General features: G+C 36.0%; 1 protein-coding gene across 3 annotated transcripts in view; it reads left to right on the top strand.

Moving 5' to 3' along the window:
- The first annotated feature begins 4001 nt into the window (after positions 1–4001).
- The window catches only part of LOC131156727 (uncharacterized), a 39780-nt gene continuing 25901 nt past the window's right edge, over positions 4002–17880 (top strand). For 2 of the 3 annotated variants that reach the window (XR_009137059.1, XM_058110617.1), the window contains exons 1-5: positions 4017–4370; positions 7961–8083; positions 8319–8427; positions 8520–8601; positions 8756–8841. Coding sequence is in view for 1 of the 3 variants with exons in the window: in XM_058110617.1 (XP_057966600.1) it covers positions 8039–8083; positions 8319–8427; positions 8520–8601; positions 8756–8841 (322 nt within the window). In the remaining 2 variants the exon portion in view is untranslated. Of the gene's footprint in view, positions 4371–7960; positions 8084–8318; positions 8428–8519; positions 8602–8755; positions 8842–17880 lie in introns of all 3 variants that reach the window. The other variant, XR_009137058.1, reaches the window with a different exon arrangement.

Below are 17880 nucleotides of genomic sequence, written 5' to 3'. Positions count from 1 at the left end.
CTTTATCTCTCAAAAGAAGTATGTGCAAGATATTTTGGACAGGTTTCAGATGAAGGATTGCAATCCTGTAAGCACTCCAATTGAGTTTGGTTTGAAGCTAAACAAAGATCATGAAGGGAAGAAGGTGGACAACATACTTTACAAGCAAATTGTTGGCAGTTTGATGTATTTAACTACAACAAGACCAAACATAATGTATTCTGTGAGTTTGATAAGTAGATATATGGAGAATCCAACAGAAATGCATTTGTTAGCTGCCAAGAGAATCCTTTGTTATTTGTAAGGAACTAGAGATTTTGGGCTGTTCTACAAGAAGGTTGAAAAGTTAGAGTTGTTCGGGTTTACTGATAGTGATTATGGAGGAGACCAAGATGATAGAAGGAGCATTTTGGGCTATGTTTTTATGTTGGGCACAGGGACCGTTTCATGGTCTTTTAAGAAGCAACCAATTGTCACCTTGTCAACTACAGAAGCTGAATTTATTGTTGCAACCGCTTGTGCTTGTCAAACTATCTGGTTGAAAAGAATTCTTGAAGAGCTACAGTTCAAGCAAGTTGAAGCTACTACAGTTTTTTGTGACAACAACTCAGCAATCAAACTCTCAAAGAATCCTGTGTTACACGGAAGAAACAAACATATCAATGTGAAATATTATTTTTTAAGAGATCTCAGCAATGATGGAACAATCAAATTGGTTTATTGTCGAAGTGAAGACCAAGTTGCAGATATACAGACTAAGCCTCTCAAGCTGGCTACATTTGTGAAGTTGCGTGGTTCACTTGGAGTTTGTTCACGTGCTGCTGTAAAGAAGGACTTTGCAGAGGGTTGATTTTATTTTAAACTGATTTCTGTAGATTTCAGTTTAAGGGAGGGTGTTAAGATTTAAATGTTTTATTTTATATTTATTAATGTTTATTGGAAGCTCTAATCATTGGTAGGAGTTGTGATTAGTGCTAGCATGTGATCCTATTTTATAGGAGTTGTGGTTAGTGCTAGCATATGATCTTATCTTATAGGAGTTGTGGTTAGTGGTAGCATGTGATCCTAATTTATAGGAGTTGTGGTTAGTATTAGCATGTGATTCCATTTTATAGGAGTTGTGATTAGTGCTAGCATGTGATCTTATCTTATATGAGTTGTGGTTAGTGGTAGCATGTAATCCTATTTTATAGGAGTTTGTGATTAGTGTTAGGATGAAGCGTTTTGATGTAAAGTTTATTTATAGATAATTTTCTTATCAATTTTTAGATAAGAGTTTTACCATTTTAACTTGTCTCTTTTGTTTACCCTTGCCTTTGTATCATTTGGAACTCATAAAATATTAGAAGGAAAGAAAAATATCAAGGAATCCATATTCTCATGTTTAATTATCAAGAAAAGTGAAAAAAAATAAAAAAAATAATACCAAATTTATGAACAAAAATTTGATTTTATATATCCTTTAAATTTATGTATTTATAAAATTTTTAGTTATATTAAAATAAATTTTTATTTTGAATAGTGTTTTTAATAGGGAAAAAATATATAAGGAAAAATGAATTTTTTCCTTATTTTTCTTTTATTAGGTAAATTTTTTGATTTAAATGGAAATTGGGAGAGTGGCGGCTAGGACAGTCTATTTCACTTGTTCTTCAATTGCTTAGGGGCTGTTTGGTATCACTCTTAAAAATTAAAAATAAACATGTTTTGATAATTTATTTTTTCACTATGAAATAAAAAAAGGAAACGTCAATTGTACCAAACAGACTCTTAAGGTCCAAAGGATAGTGAATGCACAATGGAGATACTAAATACGCAGTTAAAACAGGATATGTACAGTAGCATTATGAAAGGGGGGCAATTTGAGGGTGGTTGGTAGTCACGATTCGCGCCACAATCTTCTCGCAATGTCAGGTTGTTGTTTCAAATGGTGTGAGGGGCTGTGGCTATTTAAAGAGTAAGCGAGGAAGAGAATGGTTGTGGTTGTCAAAAAAGAGAAGATGAGATGATAAGGCATTTTACTAAATTTGTTTTAATCAAAAGTTTAAACAAAAGCAAGAAATATTTGGTAATTTTTTTTTTTATTGATGGGATTTTTTTCCTTGCTAATTTTGCCTTGATATGTTTGTGCATGACCCTTTTTGCTATGAAATAAATAGTTACTAAATTTTAAAATGATGTTATTCTGGTTTGTGATGTTGTTTTTTTGCTTACTTATGAAAATCGTCATCACGTAATTTTTTTTGTAAAAAAAAAAAAATTACGACCACCATTAGTTCGTTTAAGTGATGGAAAGCATTTGTTTTTAAATTTCATCTATGAAAATATAATTTCACACTTCCAATTGTGAAAATACATCAAATTATCATAGACACATAAAATACTTAAAGAAATGAAAATAAAACAAATTGCAAAGTGGAGGTGAGTTAAGGCAGCATGAGTGTATCAGTAACAAAGTTGGAACCACCGCTCCGTGTGGACAATACTTTGTACTTCAAATTTTCCATTGCAACATTAAAAATTATTACTATGACATTCATTTAAACATAATACGTGAGAAATGAAAAATGCATAAATGCCACTTATGGACTATTCTCTCTCTCTCTCTCTCTCTCTCAATTAGGATTACATTTTTTTTTCTTTCCCCCCCTCTCTCTCTCCCTCTCTCCAAAAAAATAGGGTATAAGGGTAAGATTTTTACCTTCTAATTTTGAAACAGCTATTAGTATGTGTTCTTTAATTATCTATCTAAAAAAATATGAAATATATATATGTTTAACTTATATATTTTTTGGTCCTACAAGAAAAATTCTTGGATCCACCATAAGTATAAGGTTGGGCGAAGGGGGGGGGGGGGTGTAGGGTCATTATTGAAATTTCAGTGGGACTAACCTCTCCCTCCAAATGTAAAACACACAATTTTTTTTTGGGGGGATTCAAATTGCCCCCACTGTTTGATATGAGCTGGCCAGGGTCAATACTTTAGTTCATTAATTAGTAGAATATACAAAATCTAGTTTGTGATTGTATATAAATTAGAAAAAATGTTTTCTATTCTTGCAATGTGGAGCAAGAGTGGAGGAGTATCAATTTGAAACAATCTTAAAAAATACATCAATCTTGCACTTGTTATTGTAATTTCCCATTTCTAAAGAGATTTGAATTGTTTATTCTCACACATGCACAGAATTTTAGTACACACCCCATTTAACATATTCGCATTTTATTTGTTAGTAAAATTTAGAACAAAAAATACTAACTTTTCTTGAGGTTCGACAAAAAAATAATAATTTTCCTTAAGGTTTGAAAAATATACACAAACATCCATTATATTTTGCAAAAAGATAGATTTTTTTAGGAGAGGTTTCTGGCATTTTTGAAAACTCTGGAGAGGTTTGTGACATTTTTGAAACATCAGAAAAAGTTTCTATCTTTTTGTCAAATTTCAGAAAAGGTAAGTGTCTTTTGTCTTAAAATTTACTTAAGATAATAGATCACCTACAAAATAAATAAATAATGATTATAGATGAAAAAAGTGAAAGTAAAACATTTAAGCAAAAAATATTTATTTCATAAAATAGTCACAATTCAAATTGGTTATAATCTTTGCATTATGACGGAGTATATTCTTTTGTGTATGTAAATATAATTTATTTTGCAATATTATAAAATATATACATATTTGTAATATTCATCTACTATCCTAGTCAAAATATTATTCTTTTATATAATAAAAACTTACAAAATAGAATAAAATGTAAAAGTTTAAATGTATAATAATTAGATAAGTATAGTAAGTAGGGGTGAACATAATTCGGTTTTAAATAAATTAATCGATCGAGTTTGGTCAGTTCAGTTTGGGTAATTTATAGTTTGGTTCGATTTGGTTTGGTTTTACAATAGGGCAATTTTGGGTATTTGATTTTCGATTCCATTATGGATAATTTGTATCTTGGTTGACCAAATTATTCGAATTTTTAATTAATTAATAATTAAATACAGATTATTAAATTATATTATTTATGATTTTAATTTTTAGGCTAGGTTGTCCGCTAGGTTCCATTCGGATTCAGCCATTCCTAAATCTCAATTTCCATTTGCCTCCTCCAGTCTAATCTCTTCGGCTCTTCACTTCCCAAGTTCGCAGTTCGCAAGTCGCAACCTAGCTGGCAGCCGGCACTCCCTGACTCCCAGTCCCAGTTCCCTTCAGCTTCACCTTCCCTTCCCAGTTCCCTTCCCACTTCGCAGTTCGCAAAGAGTCAGCGACGGCGACTTCGAACCTCCTGTTCCAGATCGGCAGAGCCAGTCTTCCCCTTCGGACTTCGGCTTCCACCTTCCCAACTTCGCAGTTCGCACTCTCGCAGTACTCCTTCGGACCTTCCGTCCTTCAGGTTTTTCATTTTTCCGTTGTGTTCAAAACTCAAAAAGTCTTTGCAGTTTGATGTTTATTGAAATTTTACAATACCCTAAGATGAGCACAATGTGTTTGATTAAATGTATGAGAGAACATTTCCTCCAAACTATTATATTCATGTTGATCAGTCTCCTCTTTAAAATGGGGTTCTTTGTGTTATTTGTTTATATTTGTTTGAATGTTCATTGAATTTGAGTTTTGTTCCTTTTTAATTTTTTTAAATTTGTGTTTTCTCACTTTTGTTGTACCCAAAGTCCAGTGCCCTGTTCTCTTCTTCTTGGGTTCTTCCCTGCTCTTATCAATAACCCTTGTTTGCGTATCATGGAAAAGTTTTTTGGTGTTGAGAATTTGTGTGATGAGTTGTCTTCATTAGTGGATGCAAAATTCTCTTGGAGTACAAAAGCATAAAATAAAGTACAGAGAGAAGATAAAAGGATGGAGGATGAAATTTTTTTGAAAATTACTTAGTTTAAAGGGAGAATTACTAATAATTAATTTTATTTTTATTCGGTTAAATTTGGTTAACCGAATTACCCGACAATTCGGTTCGGTCGGGTACGGTTCGGTTAAATAGACCAATTCGGTCGGTTCGGATATGGGGTGGAGTTAACCGAAATAATTCAGTTAATTGGCCGACCCGATTGATTGTACACCCCTAATAGGAAGAACAAATATATATTTTTTAAAGAAAAATTACAACCAAAATATAAGTATTAACCTAGGCGACGGTCGAGTGTGATGGGGTTTAGGTTGGCTCATGCTTTAATATCATGTTGATATTTTGATTAAATGAATGACCTAACTTGAAGATAGGTCTCCCGTCTCCCTTTCTATCTATAATACAAATCAAATACATTCTAATGACCATAATACCCATACTAAGTCTTACTAATTAACATAATAGCACATTTAATAATAATACTAAAAGACTAAAATAACCTTTAACAAAAAAAATCAGTATCGCATTGCCATAAAAGTCTGAAGTTACTGCCACTGCCCCTGTATTGAACACCGGTTTCAGGGACTATTCACTGCCACTAGCATCAGAGGCAAACAATTTTGATCAGCAGACCCCCCAAAATTTCATCCCTGTTTGGATACTGGCGTTGTTCAATGCGCGGTGAAAGAAATTCTGTCCATCGTCCCCTTGGACCCCCCTTCTAGTACTTTCCTTATCACACCACCACCACCACTGCTGCAATCGTCACCATCTGACCTGCCTCCACTCCAATTTCCATGGCTGAAAAGTCACCACCAACGAGTCATGCGCCTACACACTGATGATGCATGTGGGGAAATTTTCTTCTGTTCTAGAAATGTGAGACATTTGCGTCTAGCCCATGGTTTTAAATCGCAGTAGCGGGTAGTGTGACGTAACGGTAACAGGTATAACGGAAAGCAGGAGTAGCAGATGTTACATAACGGGAAGCGGGTGTAACGGCCGTGAATTTTTTTGAAGCATGCACAACCTTGTGCATATTAGCGCACTTCCATGTTTTAAGCTTTTGGCCATTCTTAGAAAAGGTTTTAGTGTATTTTGGACCCTTTAGTTCGAGTAACTAAGTTATTTGGTAAAGGCAACAAGTTTACATTTGTTTTAAACCATCATTGATAGAAAATTAGGTGTGTGCGCGTATTTATACTTCTCATTGTTCTTATCTGTGATAAATTCCTATGTGTGCTAAATGAATTAATAGAATAAAATACATTCCATTAGTCTATTAGACACATAAGACATACGAATAATATAAATATAAAATAGATAGAAAAGAAAGAATGTTGAAGTTGAAAAATAAAGAACATAAATATCGCATCACTAATATTATTAAAAAAAAATTCCTAACAAGTTAGTATTTTGAAATTGTTAATTAATGCATCTATTGTGAGTATTTAAAGAAAAAGTAAATTTTGTATCATTGTCATCCTCATTATAATCTTTTCCCCTTCTTGCCACTTGGTATATTGAGAACGATATATGAAAGAGAGAGAAAAAGTGAGAAGAAAAAGTAAAAATAAAATATTTTTTTGGTGTAACAGTCCTGTAGCGGTTACGTAACGGCTGTAGTGGCCTTTACGTAACGGTCGCGGTCCGTAACGGCCGCTACGGCCGTGATTTTTCTTCCCACCGATTTCGCGGTGTGTAACGGTATCGGTAACCCAAAAAACCTTTACGTAACGGCGTTACGTAACGGTTGCAGCCTTTATTTAAAACCATGGTCTAGCCACAATATTTTGAATTTTTCCTGCAAAAACCTAAAGTATGATGGGGCTGTTGAGGGATTTTCGGGTGTAATGTTTTCTTTTCATAACCAATTGTATCCGGGTCCCAACTAATCTGCACAGCAGAGGGGCCTTACCTTAATCTTCCTGAGGCTTTTTGGGGTTTTAATGGTTGTAAAAAGGGTTTTAGGGGTTTTGGGCACACCCCCTTTTCCTCTTGTACTGACAATCCAAGTATGTCATGCCTGCTGAACTGGTGCATATGCATTTCTTGATATCCTGAATTTGTTGATTGTGGCTGGTGTTTGGTGCATTGCATATCTGCATGGTGGTTAAAATTGCAATCTGGATCATAGACATGTATGATACTACGATCCTACTTTACCAAACGGTCCTATTTTATTTAGTTGCAAATTGATAGGATTGAAGTAGAATTGTAGTAGGATTGATAGGATCAATTGAATTGTAGTGGTATTGTGGTAGGATCATAAGACCTTTACATTTATGTTATATGTTCAAAATTTTACTAAATTACTTGTACTAGAGGATATGTCTTTTTCTTGAACAACTGCTTTAGGGAATGAACAACTTAGAAAGTAAATTGGTTAATCTAATAGTAACAAAATTTAAAAAAAGAAACAGGAAAGAAAAGGCAGCCTGGTGCTCAAAGCTCTTGTGTATGGGGTTTGGGAAAGGGGCAGACCACAATGGGCCTACAGTAACAAAAGATATGAACGTAAAATTCTTTTTTAAGATTGATGTTCATTAGGCAGTTCAAACTTCAAACATCAATATGTTGGTTGAGGATGTAGGCAGATTTTTACTTCAATGCATTTGATGAGAATAACGATGATGGTGACGAAAATTTTATTGATGAGATGATCTAAATGATGCTAAAGAAGTAAATTGTGTCTTGGATGTTGGCATTAATGTTAATGATCTATCTAGAAACTTTGGTTTTTTTTTTTTAAATAATAATAATATTTTAGATATACATGTTCTATGGTTTCCTCCCCAATCGAACAACAACAAATTCATTATAATCTGGTTTGATTGATCTAGAAATGCAACAATTTGATTTGAACACACAATCTCCTTGTTATGTAAGGGTTATACCATACAACATACTTGTAATTTTTCTAATCTTGAACACTTAATGAACTTTTTTTAGGGTTATAATATTTAAATATACGAAAAATAACATAAAATGTATTTTTATATTTATTTTACATTGGTAGAAGAATCTTAAGATCCTTGATCTGATCCTATGATCCAATTATGCTAACCCTTCTAGCAATCCCCGTTTGGGGTCATGATTTTCACAACCTTTGAATGCTCTTGTTGCAGTTCTCAGGTCTTGCAGATCTTTAGATTCATCTGCACCACTGTTTTAAGCAAGTGAAGCGGGCAGATTGACAAACCGCCATGGGCTATGCACAACTAGTTATTGGCCCTGCGGGCAGTGGAAAGGCAATTATCATATTTGATGCGTCCATGTATTTTCTTATGATACTAAATGTGTTCTACTCTATCACAAGGAGATTGGATTTGATTGGATTAACTTCCACCTTGGTTTGAGAATAGTGCGTTAACTAGACAAGAGGAAGCTCAATTTTTAGACTAGCTTTTTGCTATTTTTTTTTTTAAAACTATTATAATGATGTTTCCATACTGATCTTTATTTGGATATTTGTTTCTCATTCAGTCAACTTACTGCTCTAGTTTATACCGACATTGTGAAACTGTGCGGCGGACAATTCATATTGTGAACCTAGACCCCGCTGCAGAAAATTTTGACTATCCTGTGGCTACAGGTAAGCATGTTTGACCTATTTGTTGATTTCCTTGAGTTTTACTAATTTATATTTTCTTCCAGTTGTAGAAATGAAGTATTGTATGTTTGCAGATATCAGGGAACTCATTTGTCTAGATGATGTGATGGAGGAACTTGGTCTAGGTCCAAATGGTGGGCTTGTGTACTGCATGGAGTATCCTTTTTATTTTTGCTTAATTTTTAATCTTTTTCCTGTCTTAAATTTCTTGGCGGTTCCAGTGAAAGTACACTCTGATTCTACAACGCACACCTTCCTGTCTTTTTTGATTTTTGAGTGCATAATTTGAATAGCCTTAATCCATGCTTAGGCACCTTGAAGATAACTTGGACGATTGGTTGACTGAGGAATTGGATAACTACTTGGATGATGACTACCTAGTCTTTGACTGCCCTGGTATTCTTTTATCCCTAGCTATTGACCCACAATTCCACAAATTAGGACTTTAGTTAGCTTTTGTCAAAGGAAAAAAAATATGATCAACTAGCAGTAACGGGGAAAAAATGGAAATGCTGTATAAAAAATAACAAAATTTTGAACTTTATATTTCACAGTGCGAATTCATTGTGATCTTTTGTTTGTAGTTTGCTTAACTAGTACCTTTGGTCATTACATGTATAGTTCTATAGAACCTTGCTGCATTGGGCATGACTGTCACTGAAGACAGAATAATATTGTGGTAAAACAATTTGGGGAATTCATTGTGTCTTATGTTAGTAGCTTGCTTAACTAGTAACCTTTGGTCATTACATGTGTAGTGCTGTAGAAGCTTGCTGCATTAGGCATGACCATCGCTAAGACATAATTACATGGTGGTAAATACAACTGGGTGGTAAATACAACTGGGGAACAGGGTATACATCAATTTGGAATATAATGACAAAAAACAATTAACAAGAGGTGGTAAAGTTGTCATATGAAGAGTATAAGTTGACTGAGAACTTGATATAGTCAAATTGGTGTGTCCTGGTAGCTCTCAATCTAATTTAGTAATCCTTGTCATTAATCTTAGTAAAGCACTGCCAATGCTGGTGCCTGGTGGCTTCAAACACTCCTACAGGATCATCCTTTCTTTGAATTTGAACAATACTTCAAAGCTCCTCTCTGATCAGCACATTTGTGAATTAGAAATAGGATTCTAATCCAACCCTCAATCATCAGACTTTGGTATAAAGATTTTTAAAAGAATTAGTTACTTCATCTGCAATCACCTGAACGCCCTCAGCATCTCCTCCTGACAACACTGCAAAAGCATTTTGTCAATGGATTTTCATGCCAGGAGTAATATTACAAAATAGTAATTAAATAGTTTGGTCCTACCAGAACTAGAAGAATTGCCTTCAATTATTAGAAAGCAGATCATAATAAATTAAGTCTAATTAAACTATATACATATATACATACACACACACACACACACACACACACATATATATATATATATATCTTAAATTTCTTTGTATTTTTGTAAAAACTTTTAAATCATGCTTATAAAATCTGAACTCATTCTCTTGTTTTTTACTAAGGAAAAACATTTTAAAAATTGTTTAAACAGAATTTGTTGGCATTTGATATAAAAGAGGGTACGAAAGATGAAAATTTACTGAAAAATGCTCCAAAAGGATTAATCTCAATGATTACATTTGCAAATTGGTAAAAGTTTAAATGCCCTTAATTAAAATTTTCTAGTAATCACTTATTAGTCATTCAGCGCATGTTTATGAACATGCAACAAAATTCAAATACTCCTGCAAATTGTTAATGGTATATCATTAGCATTGCTAGGGACGAAAAAGGAAAAAAAGGAAGAAGAAAAAGCAAAGCTGCTTAGTAGGCAGTGTTATCGGAGATAATTCAGGCAATTAGGCTGTAAATAATGCTGAAAATCTGGCAGCATTTAAGTGCTGAAAATCAGGCAACAATTATGTAAATCTCTCCTATATAATGAAAACAAACCTGATGAAAAGGGCATTCAGACCAAAATTAACATGGTATCAGAGCCCCCTCTTCTGATTCCGTCGTTTTGGTCTTAATCACTAGGTGTGATTCTCATCGCTATTTTTTTTTTCTCTCTCGGTTTCAGCAAGTTCTTTCTTGATTTTCGTGGGCATCGGCCTTCTCTGTGGTGTCCACTTTGGTGGTTTTGAGTTTTGTTTGGAGCTGCCAGAAATTTTTTTAGTTGCGCACGCTGTCCTTTGTTGCGGGCTACTTATCTCAGTGTTTTTCTCGTGGTGGCTGTGCATATGTGTGGCTGTCGGCAGTTTCTGTGGTGGTCAGAAGCTTCAACTCCGGTGTGATCAACGAAGGTGCTGTGTTTCTTCCTCTGCTGTGTCGTTTTTCACACAGGGCAGGTATTTCGAGTTAGGCTTCCGTGTTTGATTTGGGCCTTCCGTGTTTGGTCTGGGTTTTTTATTTCTGCCAGGCTTTTGTAATCTGGTTGTGTTTGTGGACCTCTTATTATTTGGATTTGGACCCGATTTGAGTTAGGCTTGCCATTTATTTGGTTGACTGCCTGGGCTTAATTTTTTTAGTGCTTTCATGATGTCTATTGAAAAGACTATTGTTCGATTTACTGGAAAGAATTTCTCTACGTGGGAATTCCAATTTAAAATGTTCTTGAAAGGGAACGAATTATTAAGTCATATTGATAGTTCTGCTCAAGTTCTTATTGACGAAAAGGAATTTTCACAATGGGAGGTCAAGGATGCTAAGGTGATCTCTTGGCCGTTGGGGATGATTGAGTCTCACCTTGTGACTAATCTTTGCTGTTTTACTGCGACTCAGGTTATGTGAGATTATCTCCACCGTATTTACCACTAGGATCACAGTGCTCGGAAGTTCCAATTGGAGTTGGAAATTAGTAATTACAGTCAAGGTAATTTACCTCTTGAATAATTTTATTTTGGTTTTATTAATCTTTGGAGCAAGTATTCTGCTATTGTTCATGCTAAGGTTCCCCCTATGGCACTCGCGGCTCTTCAAGAGGATCATGCTGAGTGTCAACGCGATCAGTTTTTGATGATTCTTCGACTTGAATATGAGTTTGTTTGAGCCAGTTTACTGAACCATAATCCGGTTCCTTATTTGGATATTTGTTTGGGAGATTTATTGCGTAAAGAGCAATGGTTATCCACTCAGATGGGTATGACTTTAGAGAGGGTATTTTTTGAGGTTGTGAATGTAGCATATGCAGTACAAGGGAGAGGGAGGAACAATTTGCAGTGTTTTAGTTGCAAGGAGTTTGGTCATATTGCTCGTAACTATCCTAATAAAGTTTGTAACTACTGCAAGAAATAAGGCTATATCATCAAAGACTGTCGAGTGCAGCCTCAAAATCACCAATCCCAAGCTTTTCAAGCTGCTGTTCAGTCCTCTTCTTCTTTTGCGTCACCCACTGTAAGCTCTGACTCGTCTGTTCTCACACCAGCAATGGTCCAACGGATGATTGTGTTTGCTTTTATGGCCTTAGGCCTGTAAGGTACTACTACTCGCTCAACTTCTTGGATTGTTGATATGGGCGCTTCTAATCATAAGACTGGTAATATGACCGGTCTCCATGGTGTTTGTAAGTATAGAGACGCAAAATATTCAGATTGCTAATGGCAATACTCTTCCAATTACTATTGTTGGTAATTTGGGCTCTTCAATTCGCGATGTTTTTATCTCTCCTGGATTGTCTACCAATTTGAATTCTGTTGGACAATTGGTAGATAATAACTGTGATGTTCATTTTTCTCGTGGTGGTTGTGTTGTGCAGGATCGGGTGTCGGGCATGGCGATCGTGAAGGGGCCTAAAGTGGGACGTTTATTCCCTTTACAGTTTTCTATTCCTAATGTTGTTTCTCTTGATTGTACGACTATTGCCAATAATAATGAGGTCTGGCATAAGAAATTGGGTCATCCTAATTCTGTTTTCTTGGCTCATCTTATGAAACATGATTTTTGGGTCAATAAAGATTCCTTTCCTTCTTCTCTTGTATCTTTTGATTGTGCTACTTGTCGTCTTGGTAAAAGTAAAAACTTTACCTTTTCTTGCGCATGGTAGTCGTGCTTCTAATTGCTTTGAGATTGTGCATACTGATGTTTGGGGTGTGAGTCCTGTTATTTCTCATGGTCAGTATTGTTATTTTGTGACGTTTATTGATGATTATAGTCGATTCACATGGATATATTTTCTCCGCTCTAAAGCTGACGTGTTTTTTGTCTTTCAAAAATTTGTTGCGTTTGTCGAGACAATTCAGTATTTGTATCAAAACTTTACGCTCCAACTCAGTGTGGGAGTACGTGTCTCATTCTTTTCAAACTTTTCTTCAGCAAAAGGGGATCATTTCCTAGCGTTCTTGTCCTTATACCCCTCAACAAAATGACTACTATGCGGATTATCTTGGCACTTGCTGCGTCGTAGGGGTGGTCTTTCCGGCAGATGGATGTGAAGAATGCTTTTCTACATGGGGATTTGAAGGAAGAAATCTATGTCTCCACCTCCCGACATGTTTGCTACACCTTCCTCGGAGGGTTGTCGGCTACGCCGATCCTTCTGTGGACTGAAACAGGCTCCGCGTGCATGGTTTGATAAATTTCGCTCTACTGTACTTGCTTTTCATTTTACTCAGAGTCAGTTTAATTCCTCTCTTTTTCTTCACAAGACTTATGGAGGAATTGTATTGCTTCTGGTATATGTTGATGACATTGTAATACTGAGTTAATTAAGCAATTACAATAGCATCTCAAGGCCTCTTTTTTCACATGTAAGATCTTGGTCTCTTGTAGTACTTTCTTGGCCTTGAGGTGTAGCTTACTCTGACTGGTATGTTGTTACACTAGCACAAATACACGCAGGAAGTGATTTCATTGGTTGGTCTCCAATCGGGTAATTTTTCTCTCATAGTAGTCAGAGGCGCAAGGCGAACCGAGGCGCGCACCTCACGAAGGTGAGGCGCACAATAATTAAAATGCTGTAAAATGCCTATTTGGGTAATTGATATATGAACATATGAATATCTAGTATTATTAGAATTTAAAATGCCAAAAATTTCAATAAAAAAATGGAAATTTAATGAAATTGCCAAGGCCAAAAGCATCAACAATTCGACATAGTTCAACATCAAATAAAAGAGTACAATAAAAGATTTCAAAGTCTAATATCTAAAAGTCCTCCTCAATCATCAGTCATCACTCATCATCAACTAAGTCTGCCAAGATATCATCATCTTCCTCTTCATCATCAGAATTGTTTTCTCCAACATCTTTTTCCTCTTTTGTCTCCCCTGCACTGTCCACTTGGATTTCATCCTCATTTTCAAGTTCCAATATTGTGGTCCAGCCCCTAACACTGACTGCACTGCTAGATGAAGCTATTCCTCTAGACGATGATGACATATTTGCACTTTTTCTTGATCTAGTGTGATGTGGGGGGTTATTTAGTCGTGCAGCTCTAGCAACAGAATCCCAAGTCAAAATTTCATCTTCAAACACAATTTCATCATCCTCATCGGAATCGCCATCCATCCTACCAATCAACCACTCATTATTATCATCAATGTCCTTTAGGAGGATGGGTATCAATGGTGTCACGCTTGTCGTATCGACGCCTCAGAGTTCGATTATATTTCACAAATACCAAATCATTCAAGCGTTGCTGGGATAGCCTATTTCTACTTTTGCTATGAAGCTGCAAAAAGTTTAAAGTAATATGGTAAATAATGATTCTAAAAAGTAGTAGACTGGTAGTTCATGTTCTTTAAGAATTAATCCACGATATACTAATGACTTACATGTTGGAATATGCTCCAATTTCTTTCGCAGCCGATAGTACTACATGTGAGGCTAAGAATTTTCACAGCAAACTTTTGCTGGTTTGGAGTTGATGATCCAAATGACATCCACCATTGCGTTGTTATAAAATAAAATTTAAATAAATACCTACTAGGTAAATAGAAATTTTTTTTTAAAAAGAAACAGGTCGTAAAAATGCCACTTTACCCGGTTCTTTTGTCTTCCTTTGTCTCACTGCCAAATTAATTCCAAAGACGCCACTAGCGCCATTGTATTTTTCCAACTCATGTACAACTTTATCTTGCATTTCAAGAGTTGGCAGTAACCTTGCAATACATTTGTACAAACCTGCCATAATTTCTTCATTTTGCAAAATGTTGGGGTTTGAATAAAAAAATTCCAGGTTCAAGTAGTGTGCAGCTGCATGCAACAGTTGATGGAGTTGGCATCCCCACCTCATATCAATAATTTCAAATGCCTCTTTGAATTTATCCTCTCTCTCACCGAAAGCCTTAGCTATAACTTCCTTAGCCCTATCCATTGCTTCATAAATGTACCCCATTGCAGGTTTCTTTTCCTCATCAACTAAATGGAGTACACAAACAAGTGGGCCAATCCACTTAAGAGCATAGACGGTGGTAGTCCAAAAGGTAGGCATCAAAACAATACTAGCTGCTCTTTTTTCAGCTGCCTCCTTCACCCATTTAGTAGTATTCCAATCTTCAAAAGTAAACATCTTCCTTAAGTTTTTTTTTTTTTGAAGGTGGATTGAACGAAGGGTGATGAAGGCAATTGCAAATTGTGTAATTGCAGGCCTTAGTAACTCCTTTCCTCTAGTGAATTGTCTCATCAAGTTCACCACACCAACACAGTTATAAATATAATCATTCAAAAACATTGCCCTTTTTAAGTTGTATGAATTGAAGACATCTTCCCAATATCCTTCAATATTAAATTGAGGCAATGGCAGCACACGGTGTCCAATATAAATGTGGCCTCTTCCAACAATCTCCCTGTTCAAAAATCAAGGAGTGAAACCATTAAAATAAACAATATATACACTATAGAATGTAGTTCTAGAAATAAGTTCTTACCTGCTGCAACATAGTTTGAAGCATTATCAATTACTAGAATCACATTTGATTCTTCAATTTCCTTTACCATCTCATCAAGTAATTTGTACATTCTATTTGCATTCTTGACAAGATTAGAAGCATCAATAGACTTGATGAACACTGATCCCGTTGGAGAGTTCACTAAGAAGTTTATCATGTCCTTATTAGCAACCGAATCTCTCCAACCATCTGACATAATCGAGTAGCCATATTTTGCCCATTCCTCCTTATGGACCTTCAACAACTCTTTTATTTGACTAACTTCCTGCTTTAGGAAAGGAACTCTCATTTCATGATAGCTAATTGGATTTATTCCAGAACCATATTGCCCAATCGATTCAAGTGCCACTACAAAGCTGCCCAAACAAACATCATTAAATGGTATGCCGGCATCATACATCCACCTAGCAAAATCTCCCATTGCCTTTTTTCTTTATTCTTTCTTGCACTTTTCATTTATTGATGTTTGCTTCATCTTCCCTTCTTTCCTAGCTTGAACCTCTTTCTTTGGATCATGAGTAAAAAACAATTCAATAGGCCCCTTTTGTTTTTGTTTCTTCAAGTTGGATTGGTATGAACTTTGACTTCAACTTCTACTTCCATAAGTATGCACTCTCTTGCCACGGGTGTCAATTTCTTGAACCTCACCTTCACCATAATGATCTATGTCATCAAAGTCAGGCAATAACTCATTTTCCTCCTTTCCTATATCTTTTTTCAACATATACTCCTTAATCTCCTCACGTACATGAGCAGAGCACTTAGAGCATTCTTTTACATTTCGAAATCCTCCGACAATATGTTTTTTTGCCCGAAATATTCCTCCCTTTGTGACTTTGCCACAAACATTGCAAGTCAAATTATTTTTATTTTTGTTATCATCCAAATGTGCATATTTCCATGCAGGATCTTTCTTTGTAGAGGTACATTTTCCACTTCTAGAATCCATTTAAGATTTAAGACTTGGTATCCTAATTGCAAAAACAATATATCATTTGTATAATGCATTTCCAAACAAATTACGAAATAGTAGCTAAATTCAGTAAAAAAAGGATTGTGTATTAGTTATAAACTTGCATTAAACTACATATTTAATTACTTATAATATTATAAGAAGAAGTAGTAGGCAGCAGAAAGAAGAAGAAGAAGAAGAAGAGAAGAAGAAGAAGAAAAAGAAACGGCAGGCAGCAGAAAGAAATGTCGAAGGTGAAGAATAAGAAGCTTGCTGCTGGTTTGAAATGTCGAAGGTGAACTCACGTTGCTGGTTCGAAGGCTGGTAGACAAACTCGCGAAGGGTTGTGCTTTTTCGAAATGTCGAAGACAAACTCACGCTGATGGTTCGAAGGCTCGAAGACACTCGCGAAAGGCTGTGCTGGTTCGAAATGTCAAAAATGAACTCGCGCTGCTAGTTCGAAGGCTCTAAGACGAGTTTGCGAAGGCTCCTGCTGGCTCCAAGGCTCAAAAGACAAACTCACTGTTGGCTCGAAGGCTTGCTAAAGCTCTTGCTGGTTCGAAATGTGTTTCGAAGGGTCGAAGAGGGCTAGGGCTCTTGTTGGTTCAAGTCGAATGAGTGCCAGGGCTTCGAAGGGTCGAAGAGGGCTAGGACTCCTATTGGTTCAAGTCGAATGAGTGCCAGGGCTCTGGCCTTTGGCTATATGTTTATTTAACATGCTCAAAATTTCCAAGGCGCGCCTCACGGCGCCTAGCACCCCTCTGCGCCTTACTGCAACTCTTGTAGGTCGCCTCACCTCGTATGAGATGAGGCGCTGGCCTCCTCGTCTCTCTACGCTTCGCGCTTGAGGCTTGCTTTTAATAACTATGTTCTTACTCCCTTGGAGATAAATCTTAAGCCTCATCAAGAGGAAGGTGAGTTTCTATCAGATCCATCCTTGTATTAGCAGCTTGTTGGGATTTTGAACTACTTAATGATTACTTGTCCTGATATTTCTTTTGCTGTGTAGCAAGTCAGTCAATTTATGCAGGCCGTCCTGATATTTCTTTTGCTGTGCAGCAAGTCAGTCAATTTATGCAAGCTCCCCGACATCTTCATTTAGCCGTTGTCCACCGCATTTTCTAATATCTGAAGGGCACCTCTACATGCGGGTTGTTCTTTCCTAAGGAATTTTCCTTACAGTTGGTGGGGTATAGTGATGCTGTTGGGCCGGATGTGCGGATACTCCTCGCTTTGTTACTGTCTGGTTCATGTTCTTAGGCAATGCACTCATTTCTTGGAAGAGTAAGAAGCAATATAGAGTTTCCAAGTCCTCCACTGAGTCTGAGTATTGTGCTATGTCTTTTGCATGCTTTGAGATCACATGGCTTCGTGGGTTATTGGGTGAACTTGGTTTTTCTCAGCTTCATTCCACTCCTCTTCATGCTGATAATACCAGTGCTATTCAAATCTGTCTCGCCCCAACCTTGTAGGGTCTAAGGTGCACTTTCTATAATAATTGCATAGGTGACATAAGAAATAGAAAGAGCGGAAATAAATAAAATCTCATAAACTTTTATACTAGAGTGCTAAATAACTGCATGACAGGATTAT

The sequence above is a fragment of the Malania oleifera genome, chromosome 5, assembly GCF_029873635.1.
Source record: "Malania oleifera isolate guangnan ecotype guangnan chromosome 5, ASM2987363v1, whole genome shotgun sequence".
Taxonomy (NCBI): Eukaryota; Viridiplantae; Streptophyta; class Magnoliopsida; order Santalales; family Ximeniaceae; genus Malania; species Malania oleifera.
This window is presented reverse-complemented; position numbering and strand designations above follow the sequence as displayed.